General features: G+C 56.6%; 9 protein-coding genes across 17 annotated transcripts in view; 5 read left to right on the forward strand and 4 right to left on the reverse strand.

Moving 5' to 3' along the window:
• Positions 1-904: 904 nt before the first annotated feature.
• H310_13947 (hypothetical protein) lies at positions 905-1,600 on the forward strand. The gene has a single exon (XM_008881613.1). It carries the CDS (start codon positions 1,168-1,170, stop codon positions 1,495-1,497), a length of 330 nt encoding a protein of 109 aa, XP_008879835.1. The 5' UTR covers positions 905-1,167; the 3' UTR covers positions 1,498-1,600.
• A 246-nt stretch (positions 1,601-1,846) lies between these two features.
• H310_13948 (hypothetical protein) lies at positions 1,847-2,958 on the forward strand. The gene has a single exon (XM_008881614.1). The coding sequence runs from the start codon at positions 1,853-1,855 to the stop codon at positions 2,750-2,752; it is 900 nt and encodes a 299-aa protein (XP_008879836.1). The 5' UTR covers positions 1,847-1,852; the 3' UTR covers positions 2,753-2,958.
• Positions 2,892-3,326, reverse strand: H310_13949 (hypothetical protein). The gene has a single exon (XM_008881615.1). It carries the CDS (start codon positions 3,232-3,234, stop codon positions 2,914-2,916), a length of 321 nt encoding a protein of 106 aa, XP_008879837.1. The 5' UTR covers positions 3,235-3,326; the 3' UTR covers positions 2,892-2,913.
• Positions 3,327-4,099: 773 nt separating this feature from the next.
• Positions 4,100-6,141, reverse strand: H310_13950 (hypothetical protein). Of its 8 annotated transcripts, none has more exons than XM_008881621.1 (8): positions 5,644-6,141; positions 5,426-5,584; positions 5,248-5,376; positions 5,069-5,203; positions 4,890-5,021; positions 4,645-4,845; positions 4,450-4,580; positions 4,107-4,393 (listed from the first exon to the last, which is right to left on the reverse strand). In XM_008881621.1, exons 1-8 carry the CDS (start codon positions 5,888-5,890, stop codon positions 4,373-4,375), a joined length of 1,155 nt encoding a protein of 384 aa, XP_008879843.1. In that variant the 5' UTR covers positions 5,891-6,141; the 3' UTR covers positions 4,107-4,372. The 8 variants fall into 8 exon arrangements, with proteins under 8 accessions (XP_008879839.1, XP_008879844.1, XP_008879843.1 ...); XM_008881619.1 differs by having other exon boundaries at positions 4,434-4,580; XM_008881617.1 differs by having other exon boundaries at positions 4,100-4,393; positions 4,434-4,845.
• Positions 6,142-6,588: 447 nt separating this feature from the next.
• H310_13951 (hypothetical protein) lies at positions 6,589-8,533 on the forward strand. Its single transcript, XM_008881624.1, has 4 exons — positions 6,589-6,866; positions 6,914-7,042; positions 7,111-7,903; positions 7,950-8,533. Exons 1-4 carry the CDS (start codon positions 6,646-6,648, stop codon positions 8,433-8,435), a joined length of 1,629 nt encoding a protein of 542 aa, XP_008879846.1. The 5' UTR covers positions 6,589-6,645; the 3' UTR covers positions 8,436-8,533.
• A 725-nt stretch (positions 8,534-9,258) lies between these two features.
• H310_13952 (hypothetical protein) lies at positions 9,259-9,772 on the reverse strand (the record flags this gene model as incomplete). Its single annotated transcript, XM_008881625.1, has 2 exons — positions 9,259-9,704; positions 9,751-9,772. 2 exons carry the CDS (start codon positions 9,770-9,772, stop codon positions 9,259-9,261), a joined length of 468 nt encoding a protein of 155 aa, XP_008879847.1.
• Positions 9,773-11,174: 1,402 nt separating this feature from the next.
• H310_13953 (hypothetical protein) lies at positions 11,175-12,559 on the forward strand. Its single transcript, XM_008881626.1, has 8 exons — positions 11,175-11,384; positions 11,444-11,491; positions 11,565-11,681; positions 11,735-11,856; positions 11,906-11,972; positions 12,026-12,126; positions 12,186-12,294; positions 12,354-12,559. Exons 1-8 carry the CDS (start codon positions 11,202-11,204, stop codon positions 12,426-12,428), a joined length of 822 nt encoding a protein of 273 aa, XP_008879848.1. The 5' UTR covers positions 11,175-11,201; the 3' UTR covers positions 12,429-12,559.
• Positions 12,560-12,643: 84 nt separating this feature from the next.
• H310_13954 lies at positions 12,644-15,747 on the forward strand. Of its 2 annotated transcripts, XM_008881628.1 has the most exons (6): positions 12,644-13,477; positions 13,533-13,730; positions 13,792-14,688; positions 14,736-15,139; positions 15,202-15,307; positions 15,375-15,747. In XM_008881628.1, the coding sequence occupies exons 1-6, from the start codon at positions 12,689-12,691 to the stop codon at positions 15,609-15,611; spliced, it is 2,631 nt and encodes an 876-aa protein (XP_008879850.1). In that variant the 5' UTR covers positions 12,644-12,688; the 3' UTR covers positions 15,612-15,747. The 2 variants fall into 2 exon arrangements, with proteins under 2 accessions (XP_008879850.1, XP_008879849.1); XM_008881627.1 differs by having other exon boundaries at positions 14,736-15,307.
• The window catches only part of H310_13955 (hypothetical protein), a 3,247-nt gene continuing 1,407 nt past the window's right edge, over positions 15,673-17,512 (reverse strand). The window contains exons 2-3 of the mRNA XM_008881629.1: positions 17,138-17,493; positions 15,673-17,081 (exon numbers count right to left, since the gene is read on the reverse strand). Of these exons, the coding sequence (XP_008879851.1) occupies positions 15,726-17,081; positions 17,138-17,493 (1,712 nt within the window). The 3' untranslated portion in view covers positions 15,673-15,725. The remainder of the gene's footprint in view (positions 17,082-17,137; positions 17,494-17,512) is intronic.

The following is a 17,512-nucleotide window of genomic DNA, read 5'->3' on the forward strand; positions in this document are numbered from 1 at the left end:
GAGGAAACGAGTTTGTCGAGTTTCAATGCAGGGGGCGGCGATGGCCGAGTGAATTTGTGGCAAACCTTTCGTTCCACTCCCGAACGTTGGCATGTCCCATGGCAACGCAAGTCGCAGCCCATCGTGGCGGCGATGCAGGCATGCCCTCGACGCGCCCTGCCATCGTTGTGCAGCACAGATCTCAATCTGTGAAGGTCACTAGTGTCAGATGAACTCTGGAGCGTCCGTACTCGGGTTACTCTAGCGGTACTGCAGCCGCACGAGGTAGTCGCACCGCTTGTCGGGGGTCGCCAACCGCTGCTTGTCGACGTCGTAGCGGCTGGCTAGGACTGGAAAGATCGTGTCAAGTACTTGAAGCAGCATCGACGGCGACATGCCTTCGAGCTCGCCTTCATGCGCCACTTGCCGCGATTCGATCGCGATCTTCGTGAGAGCAGCCATGACGCGCCGTGTCACCGATAGTGCACGGTCCTTCTTCCACATCACCGACTTGTATGCACCATCCAACGCATCGCCTCGATGCCACAGCGGCCACATGGCCCTCGTGGACAGCGCTGGAATCGTTCGGGTTCCCGGCGGCAACGACCTTGCTTCGGGACTGCCGGTACGACTACCACTGGCGTCCTGCGACATTGCGAATGCGGGGCTGTGTGCGACCCAAGCGGCCGCTGCCGTACATAAAGTACCAGAGTCGACTGTGCACCCGGACTCGGTGGCAAATGTCATGACGACTTGGTCGCACACGATCGCAAACGTCGTTGGATCCATGCCGTCCACGAGCATTTCCTTGGACGACACTGACGGATGCAGCAGCGCAAGGTCGGTGAGCTTGGCAAAAAGCTGCTTGGTACGCCACCACCGGAGCTTGGATTCGTCCTCGTCGACGTCGCGCGCGCGGAGCTTGCACAGCGGCTCGATGCCCCTGGAGGGGGTTGAAAGCGGTGGGGTGCCGCGAAACCATAGTGTCCACATTGCTCGTATCGTTAGCGCGGGGAACTGAAATGGCTTGGGCGGTGGCGGTACGCACGGAGGGGACGAGAAAAAGAAATGGATCGGATCGGTGGCCACCAGCAAGGGATACGCCAGGGGCAACGCTCGCAAGAGCATGCCGTCGAGGGACGACTGCGGCAGGGCCGATAATTCCGTAAGAGATGCAAATCCTCTTGCATGGGCGAGAATCGCCGACATGACGTACGAGACTGCGTCGAGCGTCGGAAAGCGAGGACTATCGTGCGGAACGCGAAAAAGACGATATGGAACTCCCGCGTCTGTCCCCGTACTGTCACCGTGGAACCAGTACCGCCACATGTGCATGCAGTCAACGGACGGCACACTCCAGTGCGCCGACGGAACAACAAGCGCTTCGATAACGACGCCAGTAGATGGCCTGTCATCATCGCTATCGTCGCTGTCAACGTTGTGAATGGTGATAGGAGCGTCGATGGCGTCGTCCAGCGAGTCCAAGCATACATTGGCATTGGCTTCAGCGGCGCATGAAGCGATGGGAACGTTTAACAACGCCAACATGGCCGTCTGGGAGTGCAACGCATCACCAACGTGATGCCCTTGGAGTCGCCGCTTCATACGTTGTCGCCGTGCGCTACAAGCACTCGAGGGAGCACTGACACCTGGCATAGAGGGTATACTTTCTTGGCATTTGCGCACGCGGCAGACTTTGCATCGATGGGCTTCTCCCGACGTTGCGCGGAACCGCCCCGTGCACCTCGTCGCCATCTCGACGACCGAGGATTGGCCGCTCCTGATTGGAGGAGCAGCCCTTGTCAAAACCCATACACGGATAGCCTCTATAAATGAATACTCTCCATGGCACAGCCACTTTGGATCTGCCGACATGCCAGTGACAACGACCTCTGGCGCCGTCGTCCGCTTGACGCATGCGAGTTCCGGTGCCACCGCCGACGTGCATCTGTATGGCGCAACTGTAACATCCTTCCGCCCTTCCTCGGGTGCCACCGATGTCCTGTTCGTTTCAAAGAAGGCGCTCCTGGACGGCTCCAAGCCAATTCGAGGGGGCATCCCTCTTGTGTTTCCTCAATTTGGTGCAGGATTGGTGCCGTCCACGCTGCCGTCCCACGGATTTGCGCGAACTAGCACGTGGACCTTGGTAGACACAGAGGATTTTGTCGACTCCGTGGCCGCGACCTTTTCCCTCGCCACGACAAAACACCAGTTGGTTGCCTGGCCCCATGCCGTGCGACTCTTGTACACGGTGACGCTGTCTCGCAACCGCCTGACGACGTCGCTGCACATCACCAACACGGACACCGAAACGTGGGGATGCCAAGCGCTCTTGCACACGTACTTCCTTGTCCCGGATGCATCCCCTTCCCTGACGTCGTCCGTTTTGCCCAACGTCGAGATCGACGGCCTCGGGGGCGTCGAGTACACGTGCAAAGTTCGCAACGCATCCCTCGTCGAGTCGCGCGCCGCCGTAACGATCGCATCCGAGACGGACAGCGTGTACAAGAACACGTCCGAGCGATTGACTGTGCGTCTTGGCGAATCGCGCACCGTTCGAGTGGAAAAGCGCGCGTACGTTGTCGGTGGCGGCGCCGTCCCGAGCGATGCCGTCGTGTGGAACCCATGGACGGACAAGGCACACGGCCTTTCGGACTTTGCCGACGACGAATACCCCACGATGCTGTGCGTCGAGCCAGGGGTGGTGACCCGTGTTCAAGACATTCGTCCTCATGAAACACTGGTCTTGACGCAAACGTTGAGCCTGCTGTAAGGCGCCCATCTCCGAGTGCATACCAAAGCAATCTTTTATACATGGCGAATAAGACAATCGTCGTCCTCTGCTCTGCCGCGTTGTATTTCTTGCATGGGACGACGTCTCGGTTGCAGCCAACATATCGATTTCATTCAAAACCGAATTGACTTTTCATTATGTTAACAGCTCAAGAAGGCTATCAGCGCGCGTCGGCGCTCAGGAATACTACGGCGTGCACGAGCCAAACTGGAGTCGTTGTAGAACGACCAAATCCGGTTGAATTGCTGATGCGTGTTGAGTTGGAGCACCGCCGTCCACGTGCGAATCAAGTTTTGAATGGATTGTGGCGGAGTTGCTCCGACTGGGGCTGCACGTCTTCGAACACCAGGACGACCGCGAATGCACTTGGGCAGCGGCACCAGTTCGACAAACCAGTCTCCTCCCGACATGAGCAGCTGGTTTCGCCGCCGACACTCGCTGCAATGCATGCGAGCGTCCATTTCGTCCAACCGTTCCTCGATGCGCTACGTGGTCACACTTTGTCAGCTCACAAGGAAAGAGTTTGTACCTGCACGCTCGCTGTCAAGTTCCAAATAGCCTGTTGATTAGCCTACGGTGCATCTTGCTCAGCATGCAGTGAAGCTGCCACTGACTTACCTGCACAGCCGCTGTCAAGTTCCCAATAGCCTGTTGATTAGCCTACGGTGCATCTTGATCAGCATGCAGTGAAGCTGCCACTGACGTACCTGCACGGTCGCTGTCAGGTTAGCAAGAGCATTCTGGGCAGCTGCTGGAAAGAGCTGTTGGGCTCGTTGCGTCAACTGTGCATTGATGTGGTCTTGGATTGCAGCCGTGATTGCAGGGGTCAGCGGCTGAAGGGCCACCGCATTCGCCGCGAGAGCATTGTTTCCTTGGCCCGCGGGTGCATTGTTTCCATGATCAACTGTGGTAGTGCTTTCAGATCCTTGACACGGCATGGTCGACACACCGTTGCTCCGCGCGCTCAGCTTTCTGCATCGGCGCCTACATTCGGATAATGCGCTTAGTCGAATATCCGGATACTCTAATTCGGATTCGACAAAACCCTGGTAATGTTACTAGTACGTTTTTGCCACGTCAAGGAGACTTGAAGTTTGTATGCATTCATTCTATGGGGCAAATATATTCACTCATAATTGAAAATCTTGAAGATAACATAAGAACAAATATATTTGTCCACACCATTGTAACATTGCGCAACTGACACTCCAGTGAAGTCTATTTACGACAAAAAGACTTGAAGTTTGTATATGTTCATTCTATGGGGCAAATGTATTCACTCATAATTGAAAATCTTGAAGATATTACTTAAGAACAAATATATTTGTCCACACCATTGTAACATTGCGCAACGGACCCCAGAACGAATGCCTAGCGGGATTCACCGCTCTGTAGCGGCTCCAGCCAAACAACTCTTTTCAATTACCCCTGAACGAACAATGCGGCGATGGCGCGGACGTAGCCCGGAAGCGATGGAGGTGGCCCGGAACGGCTACGCCTCGAACGCTGCCAACGAGCGACGACACAGCACTTGCAACCCACCGTGGCATGTCTTGGTGGATGCAATGTACTTGATGCACCTCAGTGCGCCAGCTCGAATCAAAATGGGCTTGTACATGCCTACACCAGCATGAGTTTGACCCGACTTGCGCGGGTCTACCTGGCAAGGCCAAGACCTCGACAAGGCGAATGCATTGCTCCAACACCGGGGGTACTGTCGGAAACTGCGTGAGCGCTGACACGGCAAACGTGTGGGCACTGGCTTTCACGAGGACTTGGACGCGCGCCGGATGGACGACTGTGCCGCCTGGCCATGGCAATTGTCCTCAGGCTTTGAACCTTCGCCCGAACAAGCAAATCTCGATCTGTACCAGTCGGAGTCGAGACCTTGGACATGATAGCGACGTGTCCAAATATCACGGCGATCACAAACGCCAGGAATGCCACATTCGACGGCCCTCGTGTCTCGTGCGGCACGGTTGACCCTCGCGCCGCCGCCGCCACTACTTCTTCAAAGGTTGTGACGACAAGGAACGGAACTTCCTTGGCACAAAACGCGTCCTTGGCAGCCTCTGAGCGCATTCAGCGCCTGCCAACAACATCCACAGAGACGCACCATTGTCGCGCAGGGCTATTTCTAACGTTCGCAGCAACTGGTACAGTGTGTTGACATCGGCCACATGGACACTCAAGCACGTTTTCACTCGATCCATGCATCCCCATGCCAGATAGCTCTGCTGGGCCTTGGCTACGAAGCTTGAATTGACCCTCTTCCGACAGACCTGCTTGCTCTACCGAGCGTCGCCACATGCAGCTGAAACACGACTGCGGCGATGGCCGACACGACGGCAGCGTCCTTGAAGAACGTGTGGAGGCCCATGGAGAAGAGCTGGGGAAGGTCTGTCTTGAGCAGGCGGTGGGCTGTCAGCGCTGCAACAGCGTGAGTCCATGAAGTCAGCCACCACAATACATACCGTTCATGTACACAAGGTTCGCCGCCGCGCGCGCTGCGCCAACATACATCGCGGAGCACGCATGGGTCTGCATGGCCCTGTAGAGGAAGTCGAGGATGCCGCCTTGAACCATTTCTGTCTGGTTTGCCACTATCATGGCGACCATGCAGACGAGTTGCCCTACAAAAGAGGGACGAACCATGGGGAACATGGGGCTGCTCCAAACACAGCCGTGAGATCAATTCGCAGCCCATCACGTGGAGCTCGATGTTGGTGCTATCGAGTTTTATGGCGTCTTCGACGAACTTCCAGAGGCCAGACGTGACCACGCTGGCTTGGTGCAACTCCCCGTCGCTTTCTAGGACGCCATGGTCATGCGTCAAGGTCGCGCTCCATCGGCATTGTCGGGCTACGAACCTCGAACGAACAAACGTTCCAACAACACGCACACACACGACACAATCGTGAACGAAGTTGTATATGGCTGCACACATGCGCATATCCGCGGGATAAAGTTGTGGCTGCGAAGGTCTGTGTTGGACATGGGCGTGTTCCGCAAATGCCGCGCCATCTCGGTCAGGCTTCGCTTGACGGCATACGCATCCGATTGGTACTGTTCAAGGAGCTGCAGCACGTCCAAGACGCTTTCGCGATAGAAAAGCATGAGTCAAAGGATGCAGCGACCGCGTCGACAAGGGCTTGCGCAAAAATGTTCGATGGACATTGCAGACGAAACGGAATTCCTTGGCGCTCGTCCGGCGGCGGGTCGTGCCATCACAAGAAAGAACAACATGCATCCTGACCACGTCGAGAACCTTCTCAACTATTCGTGCACAGCATCATATATCCCAGCCCGCCATGTTATGTGTGATTCTGTGTCGGCCGACGAAGGCCGGTCATGGCGGCATGTGCTTGTCGACATGACATTTTCAACTGCTTTTCCTCCATGGCTTCAGTTTTAAATACATTTAAAACAAAATTTGTCGTCACTCCACGACGTTGTGTCTCGCGTCCTGGGTTTCAAATCACTCTCGCTTTCCACGTTCAGTCGTGCCCATCCGATGGGTTGACGGTAGCAGTACACATTGGGTCCATTCACTGGCAGCGCATCGTCGCGTTCGATCGCGCAAGGACATGCGCTTGCTTGCCATGCTTGCGTTTCAAACGTATTTTAAATGAATCGCGCTTTTCGAATGGTGGGATTTGGGCGTTTCAACGCCATCTTTTTTTTTCGAAATCCTCGGACGATGTGCATCATCCGGATAATTCACACACTTGACGTTTGTATGGGCGACGGCGATTTGGCACGAAAGATCGTGCGATCCGGATAATGACGCCATGTGCCCCTTCACACATCGCATCTTCCGTTACGACCCTTAAGCATTCCCCAACTTGACGGCGGCACAAGAAGACGTCGACATGATGAGCCCGATGACGCCGACAAACAACGATGACCTTGACAGCAATGGCAGACGGGGCGGCGGCACGGCGTACGAGCGCCGCGCGTGGACGCGAAAGGAAGACGATGCGATCATTCGACTTGTTGAAGAGTACGGGACGAAGCGATGGTCGGTCATCTCGGATCATTTGAACAACGAGAACTTTGGCAACGAACGAACAGGCAAACAGTGCCGCACTCGGTACGCGTGTCCTTGGACACGGTCGAAACTCACGACGACTCATGTAGATGGCTCAACCACTTGGATCCGTCGATCAAGAAAGATCCATGGACCACGGAAGAGGAAAGCATCATTGAGGATGCGCAGAATCGGCTAGGAAACAAGTGGGCAGAAATCTCCAAGCTGCTGCCTGGCAGGTACGGAGACCGCCCAGCCTTCGAACACGGGCTCGTCCTAGTCTCATGGCGCCATGCCGACATGATAGAACGGACAACGCGATCAAGAATCACTGGTACTCCTCCATGCGCCGCACCATGCGCCGCATTGCAAAGCAAGTCAACAAGACGACACCCACGAACATGCACGGAAGCAGTGGGAACTGCCCGTCGACTCGACCGTCTTCTCGACAGTCGTCTTCGTCGTCGCCCATGCTAGACGACATGGCGGCGAACCACGACGACATGCTCGTGCACCCTTCCTCTTCATCCTCTGGGCAACATCATCACTCTTCGGTGTTGCATGCCACCTCTCACAGTGGCCGCTCGTCGACGTTGTCCACCGGAATCACCCCCAAGCAAGCGTCGGCCTTTCGCGAATGCTACAACGTCCTCCTGCACAATAAAGAGAACCCCCCGCACGGATCACCGTCGCCGTTGTCAAACTCAAACTCGGCCATGACGGCAACCCCGCCCAAGAAGAGCCTTTCCAAACGAAAACGCAAAGACCTTCGCGTATGCACAGGCTCGTCGATCGAAGGCGGCATGTTCATGCCGTCGACGCCACGCCGATTGCACCACACCCAACTCCTTCTCACCCTGCTCTCGAACGCGTCGGAAGATCCGATGACCAAGTGTGCCAATGCCAAGCGAAAGAAGCGATCGGTGCCCCCGTCGCTTCCCGCTTCGTCGTCGTTCTCGTCCACCGCGGCCGCGCACGCAATGTCGTTCCCGCTCTCCCGCAGCTCTGACACGTCCATGGCACTGGCCGACCACTTTGCCTTCCACGACATTGAGAGTCCATTCCAAGCATTCGAATCGCTCGACTTTGATCTGAGCGAGGTATGCACCTCTCATGGATGTGCCGTCACCCTGATGCGGCATGTAGGCCGTGCCCACCGATCCGCTCTTTCAAGGACCTGCCACGACACCCACCCACAGCGAGCGCATGACGCCGTCGACGACGCCCGCCCCACCTCCGCTCTCGTTGTTCAGCGTGCGCCGATCCCCTCACATGGCATCGCTCTTGAAAACCAACGCCAAGTTCTCGTTCGACGATATCGACCTCGCGTCTGAAATGGAGCAGTCTTCCCTGGACTTCTACATGAACATGGAGTCCCTCCCGACCGTGCTTCGGCGATCGCCGCGGCTTCGAACAGACGTGTCCGTGGCGTTTCCGTCTCCATCGTCGGCCGCTACGCCGTTGTCGTCCATGATGAAAAAGTCAGCCTTCCACCCGCCCACGATAGACGTTGCGCTCGGCCTCCACCACGACACGTTTGGCTTTGACAACTCGATGACGCCGTCGCTGACGAGTCCCCAGCTCAGTCAATGGCTGGATGGATCGCCCCGTGGCTTTGCCACCGCCGTGTAAGATGCGCGCCGCGTCCCCGTGTTGTCAAGTGTTCTTCCATCTTCTTCTGTACAACCACCCCCCTAGATTTATTCCCACTTATGTACGCCTTGAACGTGTGTCGAGTTGCAACAGCTCCCATCCGTCGCTGCCATCTCTTTCGGACGGCATGCCGACGCCATGCGTGCTCCCGAATGACGCCACCTTGCGCCATCACGCCAACCGATGGCGACGCATTGCGATGTAGATGTTGTGCATTTGGTGGTCGTCGTCCATCGCCGTCGATGAACAGTCCATGCAGCACAACTGAGATTTCGTGGGTGCATTCTCGCGCTGCCGCCGCGTTTGGCGTAGGTCGGCAACTCGTCCATGCGTACGTTGTCATCCAGGTGTGGATATCACGGAAGGGGTACCCTCGACTGCGCCGTGATGCGTGGCGGTGGACAAGCTAAGCACCTAAAATTAAAAACGATATAACATATAACCAATATAAATTTTTAAATATAGGGTCTACAAATTGTACTTTGAACTTCACGAGAAGCACGATGACAGAATCCAAGCCATCGAGTAAGAGGTGGCGGGCGATCGAATTTGCATCCTTCCTCATGCAAACAAGAGATGCGAAGACGCATCGACGATCGTGCGAGTCGGCCTGGTCGCGTGTGCTCTGGCATCTAGCTGCACCATGGGCATAAGGTCATAGCAGAGCGCGACGACGCCATGGCGACTCGCGACCGAGACGTCGTTCCATGCAAGAAATACAACGCGGCAGAGCAGAGGACGACGATTGTCTCCTTCGCCATGTATAAAAGATTGCTTTGGTAGGCACTCGGAGATGGGCGCCTTACAGCAGGCTCAACGTTTGCGTCAAGACCAGTGTTTCGTGAGGACGAATGTCTTGAACACGGGTCACCACCCCTGGCTCGACGCACAGCATCGTGGGGTATTCGTCGTCGGCAAAGTCCGAAAGGCCGTGTGCCTTGTCCGTCCATGGGTTCCACACGACGACATCGCTCGGGACGGCGCCGCCACCGACAACGTACGCGCGCTTTTCCACTCGAACGGTGCGCGATTCGCCAAGACGCACAGTCAATCGCTCGGACGTGTTCTTGTACACGCTGTCCGTCTCGGATGCGATCGTTACGGCGGCGCGCGACTCGACGAGGGAATCGTTGCGAACTTTGCACACGTACTCGACGCCCGCGAGGCCGTCGATCTCGACGTTGGGCAAAACGGACGACGTCAGGGAAGGGGATGCATCCGGGACAAGAAAGTACGTGTGCAAGAGCGCTTGGCATTTTCACATTTCGTTGTCCGTGTCAGTTTCCGACAGTACCCCCGGTGTTGGAGCAATGCATTCGCCTTGTCGAGGTCTTGGCCTTGCCAGGTAGACCCGCGCAAGACGGGTCAAACTCATGCTGGTGCAAGCATGTACAAGCCCATTTTGATTCGAGCTGGCGCACTGAGGTGCATCAAGTACATTGCATCCACCAAGACATGCCACGGTGGGTTGCAAGTGCTGTGTCGTCGCTCGTTGGCAGCGTTCGAGGCGTAGCCGTTCCGGACCACCTCCATCGCTTCCGGGCCACGTCCGCGCCATCGCCGCATTGTTCGTTCAGGGGTAATTGAAAAGAGTTGTTTGGCTGCACCCTGTAGTGGTGGATCAAGTGACAGCTTCATTGCATCATGCTAACCAAGAGGACTCTAGGAAAACCATGTTGCGATTCAACAGGCTATTGGGAACTTGACAGCGAGCGTGCAGGTACAAACTCTTTCCTTGTAAGCTGACAAAGTCTTACCACGTAGCGCATCGAGAAACGGTTGGACCAAATGGACGCTCGCATGGAGTGTCGGCGCCGGAACCAGCTGCTCATGTCGGGAGGACGCTGGTTTGTCGAACTGGTGCCGCTGCCCAAGTGCATTCGCGGCCGTCCTGGTGTTCGAAGACGTGCAGCCCCAGTGGGAGCAACTCCACCGCAATCCGTTCAAAACTTGATTCGCACGTGGACGGCGGTGCTCCAAGTCAACACGTACCAGCAATTCAACCGGATTTGGTCGTTCTACAACGACCTCAGTTTGGCTCGTGCACGCCGCAGTATTCCTGAGCTCTGACGCGTGTCGATTGCGTTCTTGAGCTGCTAGCGTAACTAAAGGTTGATTCTGTTTTGAAAGAAATCAACTTCTTTTCATGGACTCACCCAACTCGATGACACAGCGCGATGCGATTCATTGCGCTAGGAGGTCAAGAGCGCAATCAACGCGCGTCAGAGCTCAGCAATCCTGCGGCGTGCACGAGCCAAACTGAGGTCGTTGTAGAACGACCAAATCCGGTTGAATTGCTGATGCGTGCATGCAGCACCGCCGTCCACGTGCGAATCAATCTTTGATGGGATTGCGGTGGAGTTGCTCCCACTGGGGATTCAACCATGGCACGATGTCTTGGAACACCAGGACGGCCACGAATGCACTTGGGCAGCGGCACCAGTTCGACAAACCAGTGTCCTCCCGACATGAGCAGCTGGTTCCGGCGCCGACACTCGCTGCAATGCATGCGAGCGTCCATTTGGTCCAACCGTTCCTAGATGTGCTGCGTGGTGAGTCTGCGTCATCACTTTGCATGAAGTGTGTCCAACAGGTTTACCTGCACCGGCGCCATTCCAGCATTGGTTGCACCTGCGTCGATTTTGCCGAATGACTTGGGGCGACGGAATGGCTCGTCCGAGTTATCCGGTGCCTTTTGGTTATCCGGATATCTGACGTGTTCGATGGAGAGCTCAACCTGCAACAATGGTGCAAGTGTGGACCGAGGCGAAGGAAGACTCGTTGTGGCTGGTCTACTTCGTGGGCTTCATCATGCCGCTGCATTCGCTGCTCGTGATGTACCTCGAGTCACGTGGCAAGCGAATCTCAAGCAGTCATGTCTTGATGTGGATCTCAAGCCTCACGCTGTTCTCCACGCTCCTACCACTGGTACAGGATGCGCAACGCCGCCATCTTCCGCATATCTTCACTCACGTGGCAACATGTAGCTTGTCCGTCAACGCATTCAAGCCCAAAGCCCCTATCGACTCTTGGGCGTACGTGTCTCCACGTGCTGTTGTGCTTTGGGCAAGGCAAGACGTCGTGGCATGACAGGCTCCTCCTGTCTAGGTCAGTCGATACACCGACGCGTATACGTGGGCTCAAGTGTACGCTGCTTTTAAGCAGCACTTCACGGAGGGAAAACTGGCGCCTGAAGCGTGGTCTCAAGTGGACGCTGCTTATGACGTACGTGTACGACTCGACGTTGAATGTGATGGCCAAGTGGAGTGGTGGTGCAGATCTTGTACGACCAGCGCACTCGCCAAGCCCACGACGCATGGGGTCCCGACTTCCAAGTGCAGCTGCAAAAAGACATGGCGTTCAATGTTGGATTGTACTACATGATATGGACCGTTGGCGTGTAAGTCATCGAGGCAGCATGAATGTCGTGATGTTCATCGAACTCAAAGGTACATTGCGACGGCGGGGCGCAAGTACCAGACTGGGCGAGACTTGTCGATAGCGGCGCTGCTTGTCGTACGATGGACCTCATGTCGTCGCCAACGTGATGGCATGTTGTTGTGGACTAGACTCTCGTGTTTGAGTTGACTGTGCGATTCTTCAGCTACGACCCTCGCATCACGCTTCTTGCCCAAACCACCCCGTACGAGCTCGTCATGGCACTCCATGTGTACGTTCAACGATATGTCGCCTCGATCGATCGCTTGTGAGTATAACGATGTGATGCAGGATCTTCCCGGCATGCCTCCTTGGGTACAACTCGTGGAAGCGGCTCGTTTTTGTCGACATGCTGCAGCACCGGAATGCTTGCCTCCAATTTGCACTACGTAACAACGAGGTGGGCACATTACACTCTTCATGCATGGCTCTGGATGTACCTGACATTGTCATGTGAAGGCAACCCGTCGCAAACTTGGCGAGCTGTCCGAGGCGGCAGTTGCCGCCGTCACCCGTGACGGGACCGAGTCGTAGGGATGCAATGTCGTTTTTCCGCGTTGCAAGTTTTCAAAAAAGTTCAAATTTTTTCCAAACGTTGGGGACCGAAATTGCCAAATGTCCTGCAATATACTAAATAATTGGAAATATATATTGAAATATTCTCGGCAAATTTGCCAAATTCAACGGGATCCACCCCGAATCTTGTCAGAATGAATACGGTTTGAAAATTGAATCGTAGAGGTCTCGAACTCCCTCGCACCACACAACCAGCAGCAACGGGGCATCGACAAGCCATGGCAGACTACAATCGCGACAATGGACGTGGCGGCGGACCCAACGATCGTGCCAGTGGCTACGACGACAACTACCGCCGGCGAAAGCGGTCGGATGACAGCACGCAATACGGAGGAGGCTACAGCAACGACGGGTACAAGCGTCATCGTCAGAACGATTACCGCGGCAACTCGTCTCGCCACGACAACTATCGAGGTCGGGACAACTACCGCGACCAGCACCACCATCGAAGCGGAGACGACGACGCGTTGGAACTGCGCCGTCGAGTCATTTCGTTGGGCGATAGTGTGAACGTCAATGACTCGCTGGCCGTGCGCGATGTGCTCACGCGATGCGGCGACTGGTTGGGCGAGCAGCTCATGTTCCAGGCACAGGAGATTGCCGCGCTCGTGGTCACGTGTGCCGGTCGCCTGAGTGCCAAGACGGAATGGTACGGCATGCTCACGACGCTGCTGAACGAGAAGAACGCGGTGTTTGGGAAGAAGGTCGTGGAGCTCGCGTTGCAGGCAATCCAGACCGATTTGACGTGGTGGGCGACGAATGATTCCAGCACAACCATCCACGACGTTCCTGTTCAGTTCCAGCGCATCAAGTCGCTCGTGCGATTCATCGGCAACCTGACCACGACCAAGATGATCTTGGCTCCCGATATGGTCGCTCTCCTCGCAACGTTGCACAGCATGTGCGCGCAGCCGCTGGACGGCCACAACACGACGGCACGCGCGTACCAAACGGCCTTCGCGGTCAAGGACTACTTTTCGTATATCGTGCTCGACACCATTCTCCACGTAAGATGCCTCGTCGCGATATCCTTTAACGACTCTCGGATGGCACGTGCTCTAGTGTGGCCACACGTTGGTTGTGGCTGCGGCGGACCCGCTGGACCAGCTTCTGGCCCAGTGCGACGACTACATCACTTCTCGCGACGCCCAAGACGACTCGAATCGTCTTGTGCCGGGGAATACGTGGCTCTTGCAGCGGATTCGGTTGAACTTGCTGGTCGAACCCGAAGACCCGGACCATCTTCCGACGTTTGCCAAGGTGTGTGCATTCGATGCCGACAATAGCTTAACACGGGGGTGGTGGCACGCGTCCTCTGTAGAATTTGGACCCGCTGAACGTGGTGTGGAAAGCAGTACAGTCTCTGGTCACGGTCGCCAAGCAGATGCCGGCTACGACGACGGCGCCGGACGGTGCGGACCCCCCACTCTTCCATCCGCAGTGGAAAATTCAGTCTCTGCTGTACCCGCTGCTTAACTTTTTGCCGGTCGTGCGCAAGACGGAAAGCGCGCCGCTGCCGTCTTCGATCGTGACGTGGGACGGCATCTCATTAACTCAGCTCTCGTCCAAGGTGCCTCCATACCCTCTCGTCCATCGCATCCTGGACGACGACAGCGGGCCGATTGGCAGCGCCATCGGGAACATGAACCTTCCGTCTTACCTGATCTCGCGGTCATATTTCGAAGACATTGTCGAGTCCTTCCGGCCTAACCCGACCGAGGCTGCCAAGCAACTCCTGGCGACGTGCCGCGCGCTCAACGGGCGCTGGAACCTCCAGGCAGAGTACATCCTCGTCGAAGCGCTGCTCGTGTCGATCTTGAGCGCACCAGCCGCCGACAACATGGTCGCGTACGGCGGCGCGGTCCTCTTCCACCTACTCAAGCAGGAAAGCAAGACAATCCAGTCGGCATTTGCAATCCTTGTCGAGCTGCTCTTCCGCCGGGTGCCGCTCATGCCGATGAACGTCGTCGACACGTTTGTGCGCCTCTTTGCGCTCTTTTTGTCCAACTTTGAGTACAAGTGGCCATGGGCACACTGGAACTACGTCCTCGACGCGCAGGCGGACGATGCGCAGCGCCTGTTTGTGTCGGCCGTCATCGAACGCTGCGTGCGGCTGAGCTACCGCCAGCACATGCAGTCCATCTTGCCCGAAACATTTCACATGTTGCTGCCGCCCGTCCCCGTCCACGTAATCCGGTTCCGCCAGGCCGAAGGGGGGGTACGATGTCACAATGCATGCGGGAGAGTTCGCTGACACGTCTGTAGGACGCCACAATGTCGTCGGATGGCGCGCGGTACGAGCAAGTGTTTGGCAAGATCAAGGCGCGCGAAGGAACGACCGCAATCGAGGCATGGATCGATGCCCAAGGCAAAGATGTCGGGCTCGAAATGGCCGTCGCGGCTCTCTTGGACGCAGGGTCGGCCACATTTACGCATTTCCGCACGCTCCTGGACAAGTACTTGCCTGTGTTGATGCATGCGATCGATGCAAATGGCGACGGCGGCGTCGACCGCCAGGTGGTCGTGATTGCGACCGTGAGCAGCGTATGGGAGCAGTCTCCGCAGCACGTGATATTGATCCTCAACATCTTGCTGCGCCATCGCGTGCTGTCCCCGGTCGCGATTGTCTCGTGGCTGTTTGGCGCTGACGCAGTCCAGCAGTACAGTTGGTACGTCGACTCGATGCGTTGTTTTCCCATCCATTGTTGGGGACGAATCGAGCTGTCCGTAGGCCGTATGTGTGGGAAATCCTGGACCACACAATGCGATATGCGCTGGAGCAACGGCCCGCTGCCGACACCGCCGCCGTCGACGAGCTGTTTGTCGCTGTGTTTGAGGTACGATGGCATGAAGCACACCACACACCACGCGGTGCCTCATGTCGACGTGGTGGGGATTGCACAGGGATTGTCTCGGGTGATTGCGGCCCACAAGGCCCAGTGCGATAAGGACGGGACGACTTTTAAAGACAATTGGTACGCGAGCACGTTGGCGCGGCTCCAGTCGTTTGGGCGAGACTTTCGCGTGGCGCTGGACCCGCTGCTGGCGTCGCTCGCAACGACTGTGTTTGCCGCCGAGCGTGCAGAGCACGACGTTCGGGTGGTGTTTGCCACGTTGCAGGCGTCGTTCCAGCGTGTGTAGGCCGATGCCGTCGACAGCCGGTGGCCAGCCAGACGCCGCCCACCAATGCGCGGCCACATGATTTGAATGAGACCACCGTATATCGATGTTTACAACAAACAGGTCGTAATATTGTCATGATGGTGGCGCATGGCCTGGATTTCGAAACGTAAACGTTGTCGGCCGCTTGATGATCTTGATCAAGTCGACGACGGCGCCGACGGTCATGCGCGCGACGTGTGTGGCGCCGACGTGTGTGAGTTCCGCGCCGACATGGACGGTCTTGGCCAATTCGACTTCGCCCACTTCGTCGCGCGGCCCGCGCTTGAACGACCCAACGATGGGATACCGGTTGCCAGGCAGCTCCTTGAGCGACATGCGCAGCCCAACGCTGTGCACCGTCACCGACACGACTCGTTCGGTACCGAACGACGTTGGTGACGATGTCGGAGAGCTAGTGACGGTGTTAGCTGTCGTTGCCTTGGTGCGTTTCAGCTCGGGGTTGGCGGATGGCGGTATGTCCAACGCCTGGTTGTTGTCATGTTTGATGGCCATGTCGGCCACGTTGCGACTGCTGCCCGAGGACATCTTGCGCTTGTACTTGGACCGGCGCCGCTGCTTCTGGGCTATCAACGGCTCGTCGTCACTGGTGCAGGGGCTTCCGTTGCGTTCTTCTTTGGTCGGGGTGACAGGAACAGCGACCGTCATTCGAACCGAAACGTCCTTCGTTGGGACGGGTGATTCAGCGAGGCTCGAGGTCGCCGCTGTGACGGGTGATTCAGCGAGGCTCGAGGTCGCCGCCGTGGCGGGCGATTCGGGGAGGCTCGAGGTTGCCGGTAGGGCGTTTCCAGGAGGAAAGTTGAAAGCCATGTCGAGCCGATTCGCAGTGTACCCCGGCGGCGGGTCGTTCCGTCCATTTAGAAACGGGTGCAGCGCATTGATATCTGCGATGGACATAATGTCGACCTTGTCCGCGCGGCACAGGCGCAGGTACTCGGCATAGCTCAGGTGGCGATGCTTGGCGTACATGGCAATCGGGCCAAGGGTCAGCGGCGTATCCGTCTTCATTTTGCCGAAAAAGCCTGTGCACGTCGACGTGGGAAGGCAAAAGATGACGGAGTTGCCGTCACCATAGCACGTGACATGGGTCCCGTCGATATGCAACCGGTGGTGGTTTGCGATCGCTTGGCGGAGATCGACCATGACGGATGACCATCCATTCGCAAGGGCCAACCGTTTGTCCGATTGTGTCGATGGTGCGGACGGCACACGTTGATACGGTGCACGAATCGTCGAGATGGTGTTGCTACCGCTCTTGGTGGTGACTTCAGTTGGCACGGTTTGGAAGGGAACGATCGCGGCGCTAGATAGACACGCCCCTGGTGCGTTCTGACCTGACTCTGAAACGATGTGGAATGGCCGTGGCGGTTGCGATGCGAGGAGAGGAGGTGCCGTGACTTCTTCGATAGGTACAACGATCTCTCGAAGGTCCTGGCGAATTCAATCCGTGATGACCAGGATGAACACGCGAAGCATGGAAGACTTACGGAGGGGTTCATCATCTGAAGGACTTCTTCCTTCGAGAGGAGGTCGACATCACCGTCGTCGAACTTGGCTTCATAGTACAACACGCCTTGGAGGATGACAGCCTTGGACAACCTCAATGTGTACACCTGGTTCGAATCGTACGTGTTCTGGAGCGCCACGCCAAGGAACGGGTCCACTGCATGCTCTAGCACTTCGGCAAATGACACTTCATATGGTGGACATTTGTTTGGGTCGGTCCATTCGATCGCGCACATGTCGCTGATTGCGTTCGACGAGAATTGAGGTAGAATCTCAGACTTGGGGTCTAACGACCGGATGATGCCAGTGCCGCGGTCCCTCAAAGTCACGTTTACACCTACACAGTCAGTTGGGCG

Source organism: Aphanomyces invadans (assembly GCF_000520115.1).
Source record: "Aphanomyces invadans strain NJM9701 unplaced genomic scaffold supercont1.58, whole genome shotgun sequence".
NCBI lineage: Eukaryota > Oomycota > Saprolegniomycetes > Saprolegniales > Verrucalvaceae > Aphanomyces > Aphanomyces invadans.

Excerpts from the sequence above, each read along its gene's own strand:
- H310_13947 (XM_008881613.1), top strand. The coding sequence starts at position 1,168 with ATGGGCGAGAATCGCCGACATGACGTACGAGACTGCGTCGAGCGTCGG.
- H310_13948 (XM_008881614.1), top strand. The coding sequence starts at position 1,853 with ATGCCAGTGACAACGACCTCTGGCGCCGTCGTCCGCTTGACGCATGCG.
- H310_13949 (XM_008881615.1), bottom strand. The coding sequence starts at position 3,234 with ATGGACGCTCGCATGCATTGCAGCGAGTGTCGGCGGCGAAACCAGCTG.
- H310_13950 (XM_008881617.1), bottom strand. The coding sequence starts at position 5,890 with ATGCTTTTCTATCGCGAAAGCGTCTTGGACGTGCTGCAGCTCCTTGAA. Across the intron at positions 5,022-5,068 it reads GCTGCATGTGGCGACGCTCG|CCAAGGCCCAGCAGAGCTAT; the intron begins GTAGAGCAAGCA and ends CAAGCTTCGTAG. Across the intron at positions 4,394-4,433 it reads CGAGGTCTTGGCCTTGCCAG|GCATGTACAAGCCCATTTTG; the intron begins GTAGACCCGCGC and ends ATGCTGGTGTAG.
- H310_13951 (XM_008881624.1), top strand. The coding sequence starts at position 6,646 with ATGATGAGCCCGATGACGCCGACAAACAACGATGACCTTGACAGCAAT. Across the intron at positions 6,867-6,913 it reads GGCAAACAGTGCCGCACTCG|ATGGCTCAACCACTTGGATC; the intron begins GTACGCGTGTCC and ends CGACTCATGTAG. Across the intron at positions 7,043-7,110 it reads TCCAAGCTGCTGCCTGGCAG|AACGGACAACGCGATCAAGA; the intron begins GTACGGAGACCG and ends CCGACATGATAG.
- H310_13953 (XM_008881626.1), top strand. The coding sequence starts at position 11,202 with ATGGTGCAAGTGTGGACCGAGGCGAAGGAAGACTCGTTGTGGCTGGTC. Across the intron at positions 11,682-11,734 it reads AAGTGGACGCTGCTTATGAC|ATCTTGTACGACCAGCGCAC; the intron begins GTACGTGTACGA and ends GTGGTGGTGCAG. Across the intron at positions 11,973-12,025 it reads CGATAGCGGCGCTGCTTGTC|ACTCTCGTGTTTGAGTTGAC; the intron begins GTACGATGGACC and ends GTTGTGGACTAG.
- H310_13954 (XM_008881628.1), top strand. The coding sequence starts at position 12,689 with ATGGCAGACTACAATCGCGACAATGGACGTGGCGGCGGACCCAACGAT. Across the intron at positions 13,731-13,791 it reads ATCTTCCGACGTTTGCCAAG|AATTTGGACCCGCTGAACGT; the intron begins GTGTGTGCATTC and ends CGTCCTCTGTAG. Across the intron at positions 15,308-15,374 it reads TGTTTGTCGCTGTGTTTGAG|GGATTGTCTCGGGTGATTGC; the intron begins GTACGATGGCAT and ends GGGATTGCACAG.